Source organism: Herpailurus yagouaroundi, unplaced genomic scaffold (assembly GCF_014898765.1).
Source record: "Herpailurus yagouaroundi ecotype Mexico unplaced genomic scaffold, PumYag 159, whole genome shotgun sequence".
Taxonomy (NCBI): Eukaryota; Metazoa; Chordata; class Mammalia; order Carnivora; family Felidae; genus Herpailurus; species Herpailurus yagouaroundi.
This window is the reverse complement of record NW_024412400.1, coordinates 8,173,632-8,189,067: the sequence shown is the minus strand read 5'-3', so window position 1 is coordinate 8,189,067 and position 15,436 is coordinate 8,173,632. Positions and strand designations below refer to the sequence as shown.

At 45.1% G+C, this 15,436-nt stretch overlaps 1 protein-coding gene across 2 annotated transcripts in view; it reads right to left on the bottom strand.

Moving 5' to 3' along the window:
• Positions 1-5,241: 5,241 nt before the first annotated feature.
• The window catches only part of ENTPD3 (ectonucleoside triphosphate diphosphohydrolase 3), a 43,281-nt gene continuing 33,086 nt past the window's right edge, over positions 5,242-15,436 (bottom strand). The window contains exons 9-10 of one of the 2 annotated variants that reach the window (XM_040479870.1): positions 14,993-15,130; positions 5,242-5,408 (exon numbers count right to left, since the gene is read on the bottom strand). In XM_040479870.1, coding sequence (XP_040335804.1) covers positions 5,403-5,408; positions 14,993-15,130 — 144 coding nt within the window. In that variant the 3' untranslated portion in view covers positions 5,242-5,402. Of the gene's footprint in view, positions 5,409-11,210; positions 12,515-14,992; positions 15,131-15,436 lie in introns of those variants that run through there. The other variant, XM_040479869.1, reaches the window with a different exon arrangement.

The window sequence follows — 15,436 nt, the reverse complement described above, 5'->3', positions numbered from 1 at the left end:
ACCGGCACGGTAGTCATGTGTATGCCTGCCTGGCATAATATATTTAGGAGTAAAAAAAAAAAAAAAAAAAAAAAAAAGCGCACGTTACAACTGTTATCAAAATTTCCATGTTAAGAGCCCCGAAGCTGAGCAAGACAGTGTCTCAGCCCAATCAACCAAAACCCACCGGGAATAAACCTGTAGTCCTACAAAATCAGGTATGTTGATTCATAGTAATGAGGGAGACTGCACACCACAAACATCAGGGGGCATTTAAGCAAATAAAGTTACAGGACTGGAGGGAGATGTGAAGTTTAGATGAATGGCAATGGAACACTGTTTTGATAGACTCAAAGCAAAGCAGGACTGTGTAAAGGGAACAATATCAGTCCTAGACAGCAAAATGGACCCATGGTCCTGTTTCTTTGAGAGTGTTGTCCAGAAACCCCTTTTCTGCGGCTTTGCACCTGGATGGCAAATTGAAGCTATTTCATTCTTACTGATAAAACTTCAAACACCGAAGTTTCTGAGAGTCTTTGATTTTAGAGAACAAAGTTTCTCCATAAGTAAGAAAGCAGCAATCAGTCAAAGAAAGTTATTGGGGCTCCCGGGGGGCTCAGTTGGTTAAGCATCCGACTTTGCCTCAGGTTGTGATCTCACTGTTCTGGTGTTGGAGCCCCTCATGGGGCTCTTTGCTGACAGCTGGGAGCCTGGAGACTGCTTTGGATTCTGTGTCTCCTCTCTGCCTCTCCCCTGCTCAAGCTCTGTCTCTCTCTCTCTCTCAAAAATAAAGATTAAAAACAAGGTTATTATGACATTTTATGGAGGTAGCATTGGTTGCAGAAATATTGTTTCTTTTTAACTTTATAGCTGTCTTTTTTTTTGTTTTAAGTAGTCTCCGTGCCCGGTGTGAAGTCCAACATGGGGCTTAAACTCGCAGGCCTGAGATCGAGAACTGAGCTGGGATCAACAGTCGGACACTTAACCAACTGAGCCATCCAGGCAACCCTAGCTGTCTTTATTTGTATCTGCTTTTTCTGCCCGAAGGAAGAGCCATGCAGGTTTTACTTCCTCACTCAGAGCTAATTTTTTTTTTTTGGATTGTGAGCGAGGAAGGGGCAGAGAGAAGGCAGGGGATAGAGGATCTGAAGCGGACTGAGAGCCCAATTCAGGGCTCAAACTCAAACCATGAGATCATGACCTGCTCTGAAGCTGGACGCTTAACTGACTTCACCATCCAGACTCCCCAGTCAGAGCTAATTTTTACTTCACAGAAATGCTGATGATAGCTATAGGAGGAAAGAACTTTGAAGGTTTTTTATCAATGGGGAAGTTTTAGATCTTTTATGTTGTAAAGCAGGAGGTACACTCACAAACCACATATTCTGGGATGAGAAAGATGTCCATAAGGAGGAAGACAATGGCCTATTAAATCCCGGGGACCGGAGTAAGAGCAAATGAAGGTTATTTTAGCAACCCATTGGTTGCTCACTTCCAGCTTCAAGTTCCCTAAGAGATGATGGACTCTGGAACGGGTCGGACTCTTGGGCTGTAGCACCCAGATCCTTCAGCAATACAGGCTTGTCCAATACTCCAAAGGCCTGGATCGGGTATTTTGTGGTCTGTCTTTTGTATTTAGCAACCAAAGAGGTAGTGTTGGTTTCTGTGCTTTTCAAAGACTGGTCCAAGAAAATGCTTGGGAAATGAAGCAGATCTAAGGAACACGGCAAGGCCCCAGCAAAGGTGGAGGCTTCTGTTGCCTTTGCGTATAAGAAGCTGTTGACAGAAAGAAGTTGTCATGCCCTAAAGTAGATCATTAAACTCTTTGTTCTCGGTGGAAGACAGAATATTCCACTGCATGGAGGGCTCACTAACACCAAGATTATATAGGCATTCTCATATTATATTACAGAACTGGACCCAATGTTAAAGGAAGATGTTACCTGTGCACTCTGGAAACTGCTGAACAAATGCAGAGTGAACTGGTCAAGCTAATAGGCCCCTAAATCCAGAACAAGTTCCAGGAACAGGTAAAAGCAGCTACATTCCTCAGTGTAATCATAGATGGGAGCACCAGTATCTCTTTCAAAGGAAGTCTCCCCTTCTTGCTGTGCTATTTTCACCAGGGTGCAGCAGTTAAGGTGGAACTTTGTTAAGATCGAATTGATTTTGTAGAGGCTGTTGACACGACTGAGAGTCCCCTGCAGACGACAGCAGTCTGGGGTTTATCAGAGGAACTCCTGTGGGGTTTCATTTGCCAGAGGGTGATCATCCCATCAATGGCCAGCTGGCCACGGTTTGTGACAGCTCTCCCACGGTCTTTTTCTTGACCTCTAAGATGAGGGAGATGGTTTCACTATTATTTGGTCCTGTGCAGTGGAACCAGTTACCAAGGTTCTAGATACTGTGGGCAAAGTCACGGATGGCTAAAGGCATTCTCGGAGCACTTCACCACTAGGCTGGGTCTGCGGCAGGCATTCCTGAATGAGTAGGGGGAATCCCTGGGAGGAGGAGGAGGAGGAGGAGGAGGAGGAGGAGGAGGAGGAGGGAGAGAGAAGCATCAGAGAAAAATGCCAGCTGGGGCAGACTAAGCATCTGAGCCTTTTCACAGCTAAGTGTACAATCACCATCAAAGTTTCTTTGGAAATAGGCACCTACAGGGGTGCTGAAAGACCTTTTTTATTCTTTTTTTAAATGTTTACTTATTTTTGAGAGAGAGAGCACAGCGCGGGGGGCGGGGGGGGGGGAAGGCAGAGAAAGAGGGAGACAGAGGATCCAAAGCAGGCTCTGTGCTGACAGCAGAGAGCCTGATGCAGGGCTCAAACTCACGAACTGTCAGGTCACAACCTGAGCCGAAGTCTGTGGGGTCAAGACCTGAGCCGGACTGAGCCACCCAGGCAGTCCAAGACTTTTTTTTTTATTCTATCAGCACGTTCAACTTTACGGTGATGACACTGTGTGCTGAGTACATCCTTTCATATACCCAGTCCTTGCCTCTCAGCAGGCTGATACCGCACGTAACATTTGAACCTCATTTCCGACTCCTGTATCGGTACAGCTGTCTCTAGCCTGGCCGCTATGCCTCTTCATGTACACCCTGCAGCAGAAGAGAATCTGAACCTTACAAGGCACTCTGCCAGGGAGCAAAGGCTTGCCTGGGTTGGCTCTGACATGAATTCCTCAGGACAGCCGCTAGGCATCGGGTCTTGGATGACTTTGACGCATACACACACACACAGACAAGAGTGGTTGGGATGCTGTCTGAGTTGCTGAGCTTATAACTGGTACTTGGAACTTGGCCCAGGGAAAATGCATCTGCTGAACATAATTTGGGGTTTTGCTATTTGATTTATATGATTGTTTTTAAAAGGCTTTCCAGTGTAATGGACCTTGTACTAGAGGAGGTGAATCTTGTGAACCTTTAATGCAGTCAGGTTGAGGGACAATTTCATAAGAGGCAAGCAGGGGTGCTCAATATATTTAAATCTTAATCACTGTGGTTCAGTAAAGAAATTAGAATTCATGAGGAGTTCTTAAAGGCAAGTGGCTTTGTACATTTTCTTTCCCTGCTATTATTGGATTAAAACTTTGCAGAGAGGAGCGCCCGGGTGGCTCAGTTGGTTGAGCATCTGACTCTTGATTTTGGCTCAGGTCATGATCTCAAAGTTCATGGGTTTGAGCCCTGGATTGGGCCCTGCGCTGATAATGCAGAGCCTGCTTGGGATTCTCTCTGTCTTTCTCTGCCCTCCCCTGTGCATGCTCTCTCTCTCAATAAATAAATAAACATTAAAAAAAACTTTGCAGAGAAATTCTGGGTAGAAACCCAAGTACACTTTTTTTTTTTTTGAGACAGAGAGAGAGAGAGAGACAGAGAGAGACAGAGAGAGACTGCATGTGACTGGGAGAGGGGCAGAGAGAGGGAGACAGAATCCCAAGCAGGCTCTGCACCACCATCACAGAGCCTGATGCAAGGCTGGAACTCACAAACCTCGAGATCATGACCCGAGCCTAACGCTCAACCAACTGAGCCACCCTGGCACCCCGCACATTTTTCTTTCTAAGCAACAATATCTACTATAGAATCATTAGTACAGTCAAGGAATCCTTGTATAGGACCCGAGGCAAGGGAAAGGGAGGGAAAGGGGACCTGCAGAGAGTGAAAAAAGACGTACTTGATGAGGAGTGTGCCTGGGTGCCTGGCAGAGCAGCAGTGGGGTTTGCGGGAAGAAACACGGGCTGTTGAGTCAGCCCTGAGTTCACATATCCCGTGTCCCTCTCTGGCTGTGTGACGTTGGTTGCGTTACTGAACCTTTAAATCTCCTTTCCTGTCTGAAATCAAGGTGTTTTGTTGTTGTTGTTGTTGTTGTTGTTGTTGTTGTTGTTGTTCTTTATAAATAGACTCCACACCCAATCTGGGGCTTGCACTCATGACCCTGAGATTACGAGTCCCTCTACCAACTGAGGCAGCCAGGTGCCCCTGAAATCAAGGTTTAAAAGCTCTCTGGGGGCACCTGGGTGGCTCAGTCAGTTAAGCGTCCGACTTCAGCTCAGGTCATGATCTTGCGGTCCGTGAGTTCGAGCCCCGCATGGGGCTCTGTGCTGACGGCTCAGAGCCTGGAGCCTGTTTCCGATTCTGTGTCTCCCTCTCTCTCTGCTCCCCACCCCCCCACTCGTGCTCTGTCTCTGTCTCTCAAAAATGAATAAACATTAAAAAAAATTTTTTTTAAAAGGAAAGAAAAAAAATCTCTCTGTATTTCCCTAAACATTGCTGGTAGTTTGAATTGGGATAGAAGTTGTGACAAATATCTTGTAAATTATAAGTTTGTATATGTGGTTAACTACCCTGGTGCTAAGAGATTTGTAGTGAGACTGTCATTCATTGATTCACTTATTTAGCAAACTAGCACATACACATAATGATTATAGCTCTCATTTGTTGATTACACAGCGCCAAGCCCTGTGCTAAGTAAGGCCCTGTGGTCAATAAGACAGCCTCTGCCCTCAAAGACCTGTAGCCTGGGACAGCTCTTCTCTCATGAAACTGCCCTCTCGCAGCTCAGTGCTGCAGACTGGGATGAGTTCTCCGGGCAGTACTGGGCTCCATAGGCTAGGGCAGCCTCTTTCTCAGAAGAGTTGGATCTGGTTTGTTCTCACCTCTGTGCTCCTTTGGGAACAGGGGAGGGCTCTTCCTCTGGGGGCGCCGACGGAGCTCTGGAAGAATGATACAGAAGCAGCACCCTCCGTGATGGCTGTGTCGGAACCCGCTGATGCTCCTTTATCGCCTGTAGAATGAGTTTGCCTCAGGAAGGTCGGGCTGTCTGCTTGGGGAAAGGGTGGCGGAGATGTAGGAAGTTTGTAGGGAGAGCTGGAGGGTTGGTTGGGATCCCAGGGTGAGGTTGATGCTCCTGCACCAGTGGACAGAGTCATTTCTGAACGAGTAAAGGGACAGAGAAGATAGAATGGCCTTTAGCTCCAGGAAAAGTACTTATGGTGTCTTAGCTGGCTTGAGACTTGATACTTCAGTGCTTTGGGTTTCTTTATCCTACTGTGTCTCCTCACTGATGTTCCCAGGAGGTGGGGAAATGACAGGGAGGTGATGGTCAACTTTATGTGTGAACTTTGCTGGGCTACAGACCCTCGTTATTTATTAATCCAGGCGTTGCTATGAAGGTTTGCAGATGTGAGTAAAGCCCATAATGAGAGTTTTTAAGTGAAGGAGGTTATTCTAGATAATCTTGGTGAGCCTGACTAAATCAGTTGAAAGACCTTAAGAGCAGAGCCAGGCCTCCCTGAGCAAGAGGAAATTCTGCATGTAATCTTTGCACGTGCTATGTCCTGAGCTTAGAATGACCTTTCACCAGGTGTTCAGATGGCTGACTACTTGTGGATGGAAGCGTTAGCTCAGGCCCTCGGGTTCCGGCCCGCCCTTCCTGACAGCCTGCCCCGTGGATTTCAGACTTACCTTCAGCCCCCGTGATCACACAAGCCAATTTCTTGGAAAAACTGTACCTTGACGTGTATCTCCTACTGGTTCTCTTTCTCTGCCTAAACCCTGACTGATCTACGAGATATATCACTCATTTCATCTGGAAATAGTTCAGCAAGTATCTAAATGGGAAGGATTCTTGAGACATACCCACAAATTCACTATCTCACCTAAACAAAAATGCAGAGCAGTTTCCTGATATCATCAAACGTTCAGAACTCCAATCGTCACATTCTTTTATAATACTAAAAATATTTTTGAACGAGTGATTTTTTTTCAGCATCTTTAGTTAGGGAGAGAAAAAGCAAACACCGTCTTGGAAGGATTTTCTCTGTGGCTCCAGCAGAGGGCCTCAGGTCTCATGTGTTTCCAAAGGAAAGAAGTTGGTCTGGCTTCTATAACCTCAGTCATGCCGCGGCCCAGCCCTTAGCACAGAGTAGACTTTTGGAAAATTTATGATGAATGAATGAATGAATGAATGAATAAATGAATAAGTGGGCGAAACAAATACTTTTTAACCTTGAATTCATTGGCTATCCTCCGTGCCAGGCACTGGCTATGTGCTAAATTTTCTCTTTTCTTATAACCATCCCATGAGGTATAGGTATTATCCTTATTTTATATATGAAGGAATCAAGGCTCAAAGAAGTTTAAAGGCTTTATGAAGATCATAGAGGTAGAAAGTCTTTGAGTTAACCTAGATTTACAATTTTTATTTTTTTAATATCATGTAAGACAATAGAAAGTATATAAACGGCTGATGAGGCACCTGGGTGGCTCAGTCGGTTGAGTGTCTGACTATTTTGGCTCAGGTCATGATCCCAGGGTCATGGGACTGAGCCCTGAGTCGGACTCTGTGCTGAGCATGGAGCCTGCTTACGATCCTCTCTCTCTTCCTCTGCCCCTCTCCCCAGCTCATGCTCTCTCTAAAATTAAGTAAATAAATAAGTAAATAAATGTATACAAATGGTTGAATACAGGTAATACGTGTAACTACTAGCCAGTTATAGAACATCACCGTCACCCCAGAAGTCCCATTGTTATGGGCCAAATGTTTGTATCCCCCAATATTCAGATATTGAAGCCCTAACCCCAACCATGATGGCATTTGAAAATGCCTTTAAGAGGTAATGCCTTTAATACCTAAGAGGTAATGTCTTTACTACCTAAGAGGTAATGACTTTAATGCCTAAAATACCTAAAATACATTTAAGAGGTAATTAGGGTTAGATGAGGCTATGAGGGTGGGGCCCTCATGATGGGATTGGTGCCCTTAAAATAAAAGATACCAGAGAGCTCAGTGTCTCTTTCTCCCCCCAACACAAGCACAGAGGAAAGGCCAAGTGTAGCCTCAGTAAGAAGATGGGCTGTCTACGAGCCAGAAAGTGGGCTCTCACCAGGAACTGAATTAGAAGGCACTTTGGTCTTGGGCCTCCTGGCTTCCAGAACTGTGAGAAAATAAATGTGTATTGTTTAAGCTACCTAGTCTCTGGTATTTTGTTATGGCGGCCCTAGCAGACTAAGACACTCATTTATCCCCTTCTAAAGTTAAGAGTAATAATTTCCTTGATTTCCTTAAGAGTTACCTTCTGTGTTTGTTTTTGTCTGCTTTTGAACTTTGTATAAGTGGAATTATACTATATATGTATTTTTTTTGTGACTTGCTTTTTACCCTCAAAGTTATCTTAGCAAGATCCATCCATATATTTGCATATATTTGCAGTTCTTCTGTTTCCATGCTTTATGGTATTTTCTAGTACAGATACATCACAATATACCCTTCCATTTTATGCAATAGGCATCTTGGCCGCTGGTAAAAACATTCCTAGGCATGTAGCCTGGTGTACATTAGAACACGTAGGTCTAAGGTATATATCTTGCACTAGAATTTTTGGGTCATTCAGTACGCATATTTTCAACTTTAATAGACAATACCAGAATGGTTGCATTAAATCACATCCCCACCAGCCGTGCCTGAGAGTTCCAGTTGTTCCCCACTCACCAACATTTAGTGTTGTCAGAGTTTTTTTTTTTTTTTTTTTTTAAAGGTTTTTTTATTTTTGGGACAGAGAGAGACAGAGCATGAACGGGGGAGGGGCAGAGAGAGAGGGAGACACAGAATCGGAAACAGGCTCCAGGCTCCGAGCCATCAGCCCAGAGCCCGACGCGGGGCTCGAACTCACGGACTGCGAGATCGTGACCTGGCTGAAGTCGGACGCCTAACTGACTGCGCCACCCAGGCGCCCCAGTGTTGTCAGAGTTTTTAATTTTGTCAAACAATGGGTGTATTGTGTTAATTCATGGTAGTTTGTTTTAATGTTTATTTATTTATTTTGACAGAGAGAGAGGGAGAGAGAATGGGTGGGGAGGGGCAGAGAGAGAGGAGAGAAAGAATCCCAAGCAGGTTCTGCCCTGTCAGCACAGAGCCCAACTCAGGCTTGATCTCATTGATCTCGCAAACCTTGAGATCATGACCCGAGCCGAAATCAAGAGTTGGACGCTCAACTAACCGAGCCACCCAGCGCCCCAATTCATCATAGTTTTAATTTGCGTTGCCCTGATCTGTGCATGAGGTTGAGCACCTTTCCATATTTATTGGACAGTTAGATTTCTCCTTTTGTAAAATGGCTTTTCAAGCCTTTTGCCCATTCAGGAAAATGGGATCATTTGCCTTTTTCTCAGTGAAATTTAGGAATGGTCCATGAAATTTGGAAACTGGTCCTTTATCAGTTATATATGTTGCAAATAACTCCTTCCACTCTGTGGCTTGTCTTTTCACTTTTACAATGGTGTTTTTTTGAGGGACAGAATTTCTTAATTTTAATGTGATCAAATGTATACATATCCTCTTACGGTTAATGCATTTTGTATAATGCTAAATAAACCCTTCACTTACTCAAGATCTTAAAATTTTTCTCCTCCTTTCTGTTCTAAAACCTTTGTAAGTCAACCTTTCACACTTGGGTCTTTAACCAGCCTGCAAATAATTTTTGAAAATGGTATGAGGAAGGGGTCGAATTTCCTTTCTTCTGCATATGGATATCCAATTGTCTCACATCTTTTTCACTGCTCTGCCATGACACCTCTGTCATAAGTCAAGTGTCTGTACGTGAATGAGTAATTTGGACTACAACATTCTAAAGTCAGACTCCTATCTGCTATGTGACGCTGCCTTTCCCTGTGAACGGGAAATGTGACAGAAATAATGGGTTTTAGATTCAACCAGAATCTCAACTCAGTCTCCACCTCCCAAAACACTTACTAGCTGCGTGATGTTGGATGTTATTTTACCTCTGAGCCCATGCCTTTCCTACATGGTTATTCTAAAGAGTAGACACAATTTGTGATACCTAATCACTTTCAAATACATTTGGGGGCCCCTGGGTGGCTCAGTCTGTTAAGCGTCCGACTTCGGCTCAGGTCATGATCTCTCGGTCCATGAGTTCAAGCCCCACATCGGGCTCCGTACTGACAGCTCAGGGCCTGGAGCCTGTTTCAGATTCTGTGTCTCCCTCTCGCTCTCTGCCCCTCCCCCGCTCACGCTCTGTCTGTCTCTGAGAAATGAATAAACCTTAAAAAAAATTTTTTTTAAATTACATTTGAAATTTTCACTTGTTTTGGTTGGAGTCTTGGGGCCTGGGTTCTGTAGTATTAATTTTCTATTGCTGTGTCACGAATTTCCATAAACATAGTAGCCTCAAGCCACACCTATGTATTACCTCCCGGTTCCATAAGTCAAAAGTCACCTGGGTTCTCCTCTTAGGGCCCTCAAAAGGCTGAAATCGATGTGTCAATCTGGTGGAACTCTTAACTGGAAGTTCCGGGGAAATATCTAATTTCTAACACTATCTATCTAATATCTAAAACTTCCAAGTCTATGCAGTTGCCGGTGGAACATAGTTACTTGGAGTTGTAGGCCTGAGGCCCCTGCTTTCCTGCAGGCTGTCAGCCAAGGTTGCTGTTAGTTTCCAGAGGCTGCTCTCGGGTTCTCTCACACCTGACCTCCTCTGTCTTCGTGTCAGCAACAGCACATCAAATCCTCCTCCCGCTTTGAATCTCTCTGACTTCTGGAGCAAATCCCCTGCCTGAAAAGAGTTCATGTGAGGAGAAAACGCCTACCTGGATAATCTCTCCGTATTTAGGTTAACTGATTAGTGATTACATCTGCAAATCCCTTTGCCAGGTAACGACGTAATCTCCGGAGTACCACCAGAGGGCAAGGTGATGGGGGCCATGTTAGGCTTCTGCTTACCACAGTTCTTACTAGATAGGTTGTTACCTGTACTGCAGATTTCATGATGGTCCATCTGGTAAGAATTCTTTGATACATGTCAGAAAGCCCAAAACACCTCATCAGCGTGTTCCAAAGCCAGAAACATTGCTTTCATGAAACCTTGGCCCTCTTCCCTGCACAGACATATCTGTTTTTTTCTTGCAAAATCTTGGTGATTTGGATGCTATTTTCATCTGATATCTCTAAACTTTATTGTCCACCCTTCAGTCGTTTATGGAAATGACATCAATCAACAAATATGTTGAGTATAGTACATCCTTGGCACGTATCTAAATTCAAGCTCACGCCTGGCAAGGTGTTAGGCCCATCGTAAGTGTTTTTTGGATGTCTGTTGAATGAAGGAGTGAGTGATAAAGGGTGGGATTTGCCGTTCCGTAGCCTACTGTCTATTTTAGAAATAAGCCATGTGCACACACAAGATCAAGAATATAAACATTTACCTAACTAGTTTTTAAAAGGTGATCCAGGAGATAGATCACGTGTGTGTGTGTGTGTGTGTGTGTGTGTGTGTGTGTGTGTGTAGAGAAAGCTTTGTGGAAGAAGCAGAGCTAGAATTAGGGCTTGAGAAATATGCATTATTTGGACAGTTGGGGAGATGAACCACAGGCCAGGTCGGGCAAAGGTGGGGCACAGGCAAAGGTGCACTTTAGGAAGGGAGCAGCCATTCTGGGTAGGCGTCAAGAACTGAGTGACAGGTTCTAACATCCCCACTTTTGAGTGTCAAATAAGGTACAGAAATGTGTGACTCAAATATCTCAAGGAGCCAACGGCTTTTATCAAAGGGAAGCACTTTCACTTCTCGCGAATGAAGGTGACATTAATGCATAATTTTCTTAGCTCAGGAAAGTCTATTCTTAAGAAAATTTTCCTCATTTTAAGAACTTCCTCTCATAAATGCCACCTTGGGTCCTTAGGAGAAAACAAAATACTATTTGCAAGGTCACACACACGCTGCCAATAAAGAGTCCTTTATTCCACATGCAGCTAACAAACAACAATCTGGAATAACGTTGATTTTCAGTTTGTAGCCACTTGCTGGATTCTTTCTCATCCTCTATCGGAAGGAGATGTCCCTGCAGTCTCCTCTTCTTTCCCCAAAGTGAAGAAGGATGATGCTATCGCACAGAGGCCTGCCATCTAGGAAGGCGGTAAGCAAGGGGATCTTGGGACAGCGGCAAGTACCCGTGCCGGAATGGCATATTGTAGCATATACACCATGACCCAGTGAGAAAACAGCCCGAAGCGAAAGCCTAGCAAAGGCAAAAAGATCTGGAACATGGTAGCCTCGCTAGGAGTAAATGTTTTATAGGAGGACACAGCAACGTGAAGGGGAGGTGAGAATGAAGACACACACAGGCTGCAGTCTACCAACCGGAGCCCTGAATGGGACTCCCACTGCAGTATCCTGGGAGACTTGCTGTGCGTCTCTGTCCTTTGGGTTCCGCCTGAATGACAGGGCCTGGCCATGGCCACTGTCCTCGGGGGAATGGAGTCTTCTCCCCCAGATGCTATTATGCTAGTAGACTGAGGGAGCTTAATGCTTATGGGATTGCTAAGTTTTGGTTAAGAATCAACGGGAGGAAACCATAAAGCGACATATCTGTGTCAAATGCTTCATGGGTGCCTGCCAGCTTCCAAACTTGCCGGGAGGAATATGGCGTTTCTGTGGAAGGAGAAATGCAAACTGAGCCCCGAGGTCAATTCTTCAACATTAAACTGTCATAGTCTCAATTCACTGTTCGTCTCGGGCACTTGGAATAAAGAGCCTGACTTTGATGGCCTGTCTCTCCTCTGTTCCCCAGTAGGTCAACAAGTGCGTGGTAGGGTCTCTGGAGGAATAAACAGTTGAGAGACTCCCCAAGAGGTGCTTTGGCATAAATTAGTTATCGGAGAGGCACGTAACCTAGGTATTTGGCTTTAGTCGCATTTCCCGAAGATGGACATTTCGCCCGCGTTGTCTGTTGCTACCCAGGCTGGTTCCGGGCAGCCCTCAGGCTCCAGGAGCTGCTTCAAGAGGCTCACTCAGAATCCACTGTGTGGTCGAAGGCATGCTGGGAGCGCCTCTGCTTCCCGGATGAAGCGCACAGGTACACGAGGAACGCCAGACACAGCAAGGCCACTGCCGTGAAGAAGGCGAGGGTGCCCACAAAGGCAGGTGGGTCCATGGGCAGGCGGATCAGGGGGCTTTCGGCTGGGATCTGGTTGGTCAGGCTAAGCATGTAGCCCAAAGACCAGGCTATGCTGCTGTTCCCCACCTGTATGATAGAAAGATGGCTTCGTTCTGAGGACGGGGCTCGAGGCAAAAGTTACACACATACACCACTGTCATCCTCGTGAACCACCCACCAGAAGCTGTGGCCTAGGGTCAAGGGACTTGCCCAAGTTCAGACACTGCAGAGACTGGGCTAGAACGCAGGTCACTGAGACCACAGAGGCTCAGGGCCCTACCCTCTCTGCACCGTGGAGAAAAGCCGTCAGAATCCTCCCAGCCTTGTCACAGCCAAGTGGAATGTGGGCACAGTTAATAACAGCAAGAGTGTTTCTACTGTTGGGTCCACAAGTGTCTGTGGCTAAAGAAAGAGGGTAATGAGCAGCTTACATAAATCTAGAACCAGTTTCTAAGCCCAGGGGGTCAGTTTAAACACGCAGCACAGACTCTGGCCATTTCTTACATTAGTTCCATCAGTTTTCATTTCCATGTCTTCAGGCTGTTTTATTAGATACAAAAAAAGTCTAGAATTTACAGTCTTCAGAATGGACTCTGTATCATTATGTTGGAATCGTCTGTATCTTGAATGATCCTCTTAAAGACTATTTGGTCAGGTATTACAGAGCTCCACTGAAATTTGAAACAGTCAGTTCCACCCCTTTTCTTGGGGTAGTGTTTGCCTGATAGTTAAAGAAAACTTTTTAACTTTTAATCTTTCCATGTCCTTATGCTTAACGCCTAAGGGCTTTTCTTACAAACGACATATGCTTGATTTTTAAAAATCTGATCTGACAATATCTGTCTTTTAACCAGTAGGTTTAGTCCATTTATAATTATTTTGGTTATTGATATATTTGGGCTTCCGTCTAATGTCTTAGTTTTAAATTTTCAATCAGTGCTATTTTCCTATATTTATTTTTTCCATTCTTGCCTTAAAAATGTTACATATATAAAGGCCTCCTTTACAAGATGAGCATGTTATGACCCCTTACCCTGCTCCCTTCACACTGGATATTAGCTATACTTGAATTTTGGGTTGTTATGGATGGTTTCTTCTCTTTTACTTTTCTTTGATGTAAGTTTTCTTTTTTTAAAACAAACTTCAAGGCACCATATCACTTATTCTGACTGCCTATATTTTTATAACATCCTCCTGGATTTATTTCTCTTCGTATTTATTTCCTCCACAAATATTTTGGATGTCTTAGTGTGGCAAATCTTCTAAGTCTTTTTTATGCCTTTACATTTGAATGCTAATTTAACGATATATACACTTCTTTATGAATAAAGGAAAGGGACTCGAAAGCTGGGATTCTGTATCCATCCAAACTGGTGTTCAAGAGGAAGTCACTTTCCGTTCTCTCAATGTACTTTCCTGCTAATTAGATTCATTACAAGCAAAGCTTAGAGAGTGCATGCCATCAACAGTCCCTGTGTCTCCAGACAGCCTCATCTTTTGCGGGATGACTCAATTTTCTTTATGTAAAAGTAGACAATCACAGGCCTCATGCTGGGTATTGATTGGTTTATCCTAATTATTGCTAAAGCTGATATTGAACATACTGGCTTCCGGCTTTATACCAGCTATTCCTGAAATGAGAATATTTTCCCCAAACCTGAACATAGTGCTGCGTGGACATGTCCGCAAGGCTGAGTCCTGCCTGGAAACAAGGCCCGGAGGGTGACAGACCGAGCAGTCACCTAGTAGCAGCTATGACTGCAGCTTCGGACCATCCTCGGACGCTTGACGTACACACAGTGACCTCAGGCACATTCCAAGAGAAATTCTTCCTTACTGCTGCTATGAATCCCTAATACTCTCCGTTACCCTGACATCTGTGTAAAATGGAGAGCAGCTAATTACTATCCTCTTTAAAAATTACTGTTATGTTTAAAGTTTCTTTTCAGGGGCGCCTGGGTGGCACAGTCAGTTGAGCATCCGACTTCAGCCAGGTCACGATCTCGCGGTCCGTGAGTTCGAGCCCCGCGTCAGGCTCTGGGCTGATGGCTCAGAGCCTGGAGCCTGTTTCCGATTCTGTGTCTCCCTCTCTCTCTGCCCCTCCCCCGTTCATGCTCTGTCTCTCTCTGTCCCAAAAATAAATAAATGTTGAAAAAAATTAAAAAAAAATTACTGTTATGTTTAAAGTTTCTTTTCAGTATGAAAGGTCTAATCCTTAACATATTTATTTATACACTTGCCAAACATTTAGTAAACACCTTCTAGGTTCTCAGTCCCGTGCTGAATGGAGGACTATGAAAACAATGAAACAAGTCCTGCGCTCGCGGAGCTCAGGGTCCGTGGGCACCTGGCCTCTGACCACTGCCTCGTCTGGAAGGGTCTCCCGCGACACCTCCTCTGAGTTCTCCGCTGTCGTTTCTTTGGTCACGAGGGACCAAAGTCTCCTCAGCTTCCCTTCAGCGAACTGAAACCACCACTCCCCCTGTAAATTCTACATTCCTTTCGCACGTCTACACACAAAGCTTTTGAGAGCAAGGGGAGGAAACAACCCGTGCCTTGACTTACTTCTTTTTTGAAATATATTTGGGGCCAGGTCTCCTCGGTGAATCTGTATCCATTCACCAGCAAGTGGTAGATATAGTGGGCGGAGAAGCAGTAGGAGCGGGCATACACCTCGTCAAACCTGGGCAGCAGCAGCGGGAGCTGAAAAGGAGGTTCCACACAGATGAGGCAGGCATGCTCCAGAACACCGCGTTTTATTTTATTTTATTTTTTTCAATGTTTATTTATTTTTGGGACAGAGAGAGACAGAGCATGAATGGGGGAGGGGCAGAGAGAGAGGGAGACACAGAATCGGAAACAGGCTCCAGGCTCCGAGCCGTCAGCCCAGAGCCCGACGCGGGGCTCGAACTCACGCGAGATCACGGGAGATCACGCGAGATCATGACCTGGCTGAAGTCGGACGCTTAACCGACTGCGCCACCCAGGCGCCCCGAACACGGCGTTTTA